The sequence below is a fragment of the Bubalus bubalis genome, chromosome 3 (genome assembly GCF_019923935.1).
Source record: "Bubalus bubalis isolate 160015118507 breed Murrah chromosome 3, NDDB_SH_1, whole genome shotgun sequence".
Lineage (NCBI taxonomy): Eukaryota > Metazoa > Chordata > Mammalia > Artiodactyla > Bovidae > Bubalus > Bubalus bubalis.
The window spans coordinates 54,577,113-54,583,112 of record NC_059159.1 but is presented as its reverse complement, the minus strand read 5'-3'; the positions used below and the strand labels follow the sequence as shown (position 1 = coordinate 54,583,112).

The 6,000-nt window shown below is 48.3% G+C and overlaps 1 protein-coding gene across 1 annotated transcript; it reads left to right on the top strand.

Moving 5' to 3' along the window:
- Positions 1-1,122: 1,122 nt before the first annotated feature.
- Positions 1,123-1,697, top strand: LOC102406350 (oligosaccharyltransferase complex subunit OSTC-like). The gene has a single exon (XM_044939640.1). It carries the CDS (start codon positions 1,232-1,234, stop codon positions 1,460-1,462), a length of 231 nt encoding a protein of 76 aa, XP_044795575.1. The 5' UTR covers positions 1,123-1,231; the 3' UTR covers positions 1,463-1,697.
- The last annotated feature ends 4,303 nt before the right edge of the window (positions 1,698-6,000 follow it).

Here is a 6,000-nt window from a genome sequence, read left to right as displayed (position 1 = left end):
ATATTCAGGACTGATTTCCTTTAGGATTGACTGGTTGAATCTCCCTGTTGTCCAAGGAGCTCTCAAGAGTCTTCTCCAACACCACAGTTCAAAGGCATCAGTTCTTCGGTGCTCAGCCTTCTTTATGGTCCAACTCTCACATCCATACATGACTACTGGAAAAACCATAGCTTAGACTATATGACCTTTGTTGGCAAAGTAATGTCTCTGCTTTTTAATATGCTGTCTAGGTTGGTCATAACTTTTCTTCCAAAGAGCAAGTGTCTTTTAATTTCATGGCTGCAGTCACTACCCACAGTGATTTTGGAGCCCAAAAAATAAAGTCTGTCACTGTTTCCATTGTATCCCCATCTATTTGTCATGAAATGATGGGACCAGATGCCATGATCTTAGTTTGCTGAATGTTGAGCTTTAAGCCAACTCTTTCACTCTCCTCTTTCACTTTCATCAAGAGGCTCTTTAGTTCTTCACTTTCTGCCATAAGAGTGGTGTCATCTGCATATCTGAGGTTATTGATATTTCTTATGGCAATCTTGATTCCAGCTTGTGCTTTATCCAGTCCAGCATTTCTCATCATGTACTCTGCATATAAGTTAAACAGGAAGGGTGACAATATACAACCTTGATGTACTCCTTTCCCGATTTGGAACCAGTCTGTTGTTCCATGTCTGGTTCTAACTATTGCTTCTTGACCTGCATGCAGATTTCTCAGGAGGCAGGTCAGGTGGTCTGGTGTTCCCATCTCTTGAAGAATTTTCCACTGTTTGTTGTGATCCACACAGTCAAAGGCTTTGGCATAGTCAATAAAGCAGAAGTAAATGTTTTTCTGGAAGTCTCTTGCTCTGCCCTTGGACGTGGGGAATCTCCTCACAGTCACTCCAGCACCGTGCAGAAGCAGACTGTAGCCTTGGGTAAAAGTGGAAGTTGTTCAGCCCTGTCTGACTCTTTGTGACCCCATAGACTATAACCCGCCAGGCTCCTCTGTCCATGGGATTCTCCAGGCAAGAATATTGGAGTGGGCTGCCATTTCCTTCTCCAAGGGATCTTCCTGACCCAGAGAGTGAATCCAGGTCTCCTGCTTTACAGGCAGACTCTTAACCAGCTGAGCCACGAGGAAAGACTCTAGCCTTGGGTGACAGAGGCCATGTCTGGACTTACTTTAAAAATATGTCAGCTGTTTCTGGGTGGCACGTGAAGTTGGAGGCTGAGAGCTTCCCCCACCACCACCAACATGGAGAGTTTGGACCGAGTCCTGTTCTTAGCGCTCGAATGCCTGAACCTGAAGCTGAAGAAGCTGCCCTGGGTGCACACGCCGTCAGCCACGATGGTGTGCACTCTGGTGGTGGTGTCTTACTTCCTCATTACTGGAGGGATGCTTTGTGATGTTATTGTTGAACCTCCAAGTGTTGGTTCAGTGACTGATGAACACGGGCATCAGAGACCAGTCGCTTTCTTGGCCTAAATGAACAGTATGTTATGGAAGGACTTGCATCCAGCTTCCTGTTTGAGTTTTTTCATGGCTAGAGTCTTCATGAGAATGAAGCTGCTGGGGTATCTAATGGTTTAGAGTGTCTTTTGAGAAGAAATCAGCAGGTACTGAATTTTCTCCTGTTAATGAAATTTTAAAGGCTGTACCAGTCCTCGGATATGAAATACGGAAAAGGATAAAAAGTAGCAGAAAAGAAACATCTAGTGAAAAAATAGGAACCATATTAAAGCTTGGACTAGAATGCCTTTTTGGTGTCAGAAACAAGCTTATCAGTATTTTTTTCCTGCTGGCCTTTACTGACGTACCAATGATGTTAAGTGGCATTTTCTTTGTGGGTTTTTTTTTTTTTTCTTAAAGAAAATGTACTTCATTTCTACAGCTATAATACTGAATAAAGTGATTGTTTTTTACAAAGCCCTTGACATTTTTTGGAGGTGACTTTTCTGACCTTCAGAAATTAATGTAAAACCCGGAAGTGAGATCCCATAAGCTGAGGACTCTGGACAGGTGATCAGCTTTATCAATCATGCTTTGCCTTTAAACAGAGTGTGTGACAGTACATCGTTTCAGATATGTACGGAAGACTGTTTCTGGAACAATAAGATACATGAAAAGAGCAGAAATAAATAATTTTTCTATTTAAAAAAATTTTCAAAAAAAATACAGACGAGCAGATATGGCAAAATATTAATGAGTAAAGTCTACATGATGAATATGTGGGGGATCATTGCACTGTTTTCTCTACCTTTGTGAGTGTTTCCATAATCAACATTTAAAAACTGAAAAGATCTTGAGTATGTATTTAGTAAGTCTTGGAGCATGCTTTCTCGCCCCAGCTTTACGGTTCTTCTCAGACCCACAGACCCAAAGACTCTGTCTTTTGAGGTCTTGCAGCTCAACCCTTTATTTTACAAATGGCTGAAAAGGTTAACGACGTCCCAAAGTCACAGCCAATTAGGGGATGAGCTGAGTCTGGGCTAATGCTAAGTCATTTCAGTCGTGTCCGACTCTGTGCGACCCCATAGACGGCAGCCCACCAGGCTCCCCCGTCCCTGGGATTCTCCAGGCAAGAACACTGGAGTGGGTTGCCGTCTCCTTCTCCAATGCATGAAAGTGAAAAGTGAACGCTGGGGTCTCCCAGTTAGGGGATGAGCTGAGTCTGGGCGGGGGTCTCCCAGTTAGGGGATGAGCTGAGTCTGGGCGGGGGTCTCCCAGTTAGGGGATGAGCTGAGTCTGGGCGGGGGTCTCCCAGTTAGGGGATGAGCTGAGTCTGGGCGGGGGTCTCCAGGAGCCGGAGCCTGTGCTGCACCTACCGTCTCCCGTCATCTCCCGCCTCGGTCTGGGGCTTAAAGGAGCTATTTCTAAATGTCGGTAAGCAATGGCGGAACACTCAGTTCTTTTGTGTCGTGATGTGTTGTTAAGGCAGACGTTGCCTGTGGGTCACTGAGTTCTCATACATACGAAATTTTGATTACACCCTGAAAGTTCTATTCTCTTCAACGTGACAGTAAAGTACATTCAAGTCCTTTAGATCTTAAAGTAACCCCCGTGGGCTTTGGCAGCGCGTCTGTCAGTTGAGCAATAAGCATCTGTCATCTGTCTTTCATTAATATTAATTATAAGTGGCCTACAGCTCAGGGGAACAAAGTCCTGTAGATGAGACTTTCCTAAATTCAACCTTCTTGACTTCATAGGTATTCAAAGTGGTGCTTTTCAGAGGTTGGTCTGAATTTGATTTTGATTACTTCAGTAATCAAAAGGGAAGGAATAAACAGGTCCAGTCCTGAGGACATGCTGGATTGGCACTTAAGTTGCCCAGGCCAGGAGACACCGCTGGAAAGCCGTAGGACTGTGGGAAATTCTGGTGCATTTTATCTGCCTGGAACTCAGGTTACCAGATGTTCCTACTCAGCTGGGCTGTCTCCCACAGCCCCTTCCTGCTCTCTCACATCCAAAAGTGGGAAAGTGAGAGAGGGGCCGAGGTTGCCTTCTTAGGATTTAATTTGCTGTTTTTCTGAGGTTAAGCCTCTTATTCTAACTTCAGGGACCCCCACGAGTGGCAGGAGCCGGGTGCGGTGAGATCAGCCAGGCACTGGGCCTGGACCCTCCCTCTGCCCGGTCTGAACTGGAGACCCTGCCTTGCCATGAGAGGTGACAGTCAGCCCAAGGCTGAGGCAGCAGTGACAACACCAGCCCATGGTCCGTTGAATTTTACCCTGGGCGGGGCGGGGGCGGGGGGGGGGGTTGGCTGGAAGCCTCCAGGGGCTGTGCCAGGGCAGGGGGATGGAGCCTGGCAGGAAGCCGGCCCCAGAAGGGGATGAGCTGCAGGAGAGTGCAGAGGCAGGGAGCTGGAGCAGGGTCGTCTCGCCCGCCAGTACTTGGCAGAAGCCAGGGAAACTGGTGAGAGAGCTCAGGACCCCCTCTCCCCACGTTTAATGTGCAAGTAGGTGATCCTGAGCGTGTCTGCAGGGGATTGTGCAAGAGCGGGCCTCCTCAGCAGGACTCCTCAGCAGGAGAGACCACCGGCCTCCTTGCTGCTCTGGACCCTCCAAAGTCCCCGCTTCTGCTCTCCTGGGGGAAGCCTGGCTCTGTGGCCAGGGCCATTTCCATCTCCCCACACCGCTATTTCCTGTCACTGTAGGAGGCTCGAGCGTTTACACCATTCTGTCACATCTGCATCTTGTATGGGTTCTGCCCCCAAAGCATACATGGTGCTGGTACGAGTCTCCCCACGGTATGGATGGGGAAACGTTTATTTGTCCATTCGTTCACTCAACAAACACACTTTCAAGGACCTAGTAGGCTCTCCGGTTTGATTCCTGGGTCAGGAAGATCCCCTGGAGAAGGGAGAGGCTACCCACTCCAGAATTCTTGGGCTCCCCTTGTGGCTCAGCTGGTAAAGAATCCACCTGTAATGCAGGAGACCTGGGTTCGATCCCTGGGTTGGGAAGATCCCCTGGAGAAGGGAAAGGCTACCCACTCTTCTGGCCTGGAGAATTCCATGGACAGTTCAGTCCATGGGGTCACAAAGAGCTGGACATGACTGAGCGCTTTCACTTCTTCACTTCACTAGAACTGAATATTTAGAAGGATTAAGTGACCTGCCCAAAGCCACAGTCACACAGGGAAGCAAGCGCCAGGACTCAAGCACAATTCTTTTGACTGAGACCTCCGGAGGAAAGAGGCCAGAGCTCTTCCTCCAGGCCTCTAGGTCATGACCCCCTGGCTTCCCCCTACAGTCTGGGGTGCAGAGGAGAGAAAGAAAGGAGAAAAGATTACCACAAGGAAGGCAGGGGAGCAACAATGACAAAGGGAAAAAGGGACAGAAGGAATGCCAGTAAGACACCAGTTTCTACACACACACACACACACACAATCTGCTTAAGAAATAACTAAAGAAAAGCAAGTTTTTCAGTGAAACCTACCAGCATTGGGTAAGTTCCAATAATGGACAAGTTCCCAGGATGGTCTTTGGTTTCCTCCTTTGTGTGTTTTGGTTGATTGATTGGCTACTAGGAGGCTGGAAGAAGATAAAGGAGATGGTAACTACTGGGGGAGAGGGTTGAGAAAAGACAAATGATTAAACAAGCATCTGGTGAAAAGGTATGTGACGCCAACGTTTTGTTTCTTCTGCATTTTGGTCTAAAGCACGTTCATTTCCATCCAGTGGGAATCAACAGTTGCTGAAGCTTTCCAAGCAGGGAGAGTGAAGACAGATCCGGTTTGTTGACGCTTGTTTGCTGCATATCACAACTCCAAGAGGTAGCTGTGGGTTTTCCTGTCCTGCAGATAAGGAAACCGAGGCACAAGCTATTTACTCGCTCACTCCCCTCATGTCACAAGACAAAGCAACTGATCAGGGTTTCAATCTCAGGTCTTTCTGGCCACAGGCCTGGGTGTTTTCTGTGGCTCCGCACTGCCCCCTCTGCCTGCACCGTTCTCCCCCTCCATCCTCTGAAGCAAATTCGCAGACTGAGTGGAGAAGGTCAGAGAACCCTGCTGCGGGCAGAGACTCCAGGGGCTCAGCACTGGTTAGGTCCTTCCCCTTCTGCTCCTGTTAGGGTGCAGACTGCGCTGGGTCCACCCACCCCCACTCTGCAGGTCTTAGCATGTGTCCTGTGGCCCTTCCACTCCCATCTCTACTGTACCCCCAGGCACCCCCAGGACCTCAGCTTCCTAAATCTCAGCCAGAACATCATTTTCCAAGGACACTCGCCAACCTTGAAAGGCAAGGTATCCCGAGGCAAGAAAATGAACCGATCGTGGCCCGTCAGCGTGAGAGGGCAGCGCCATCTAGAGGTGCTGGGGCCAACGTCCCAGGCGGTGACATTTTCAAACAATCAATATCTCATTATTAACCATAATCACAACCTGATGTTTGCTTTTGGAGAAATGTTCAGCAGCAAGGGATGCACATGCACTTTTCCGCATGTTTCAAGAGGTCTGAGATCCTAAATGCCACAGTGACTATTAAACAGTGTCCTGCCTGTGAGCAAATAGGAGGGAGTGGA

Bases quoted from the DNA above. Each gene is read 5' to 3' on its own strand.
- LOC102406350 (XM_044939640.1), top strand. From the start codon at position 1,232: ATGGAGAGTTTGGACCGAGTCCTGTTCTTAGCGCTCGAATGCCTGAAC.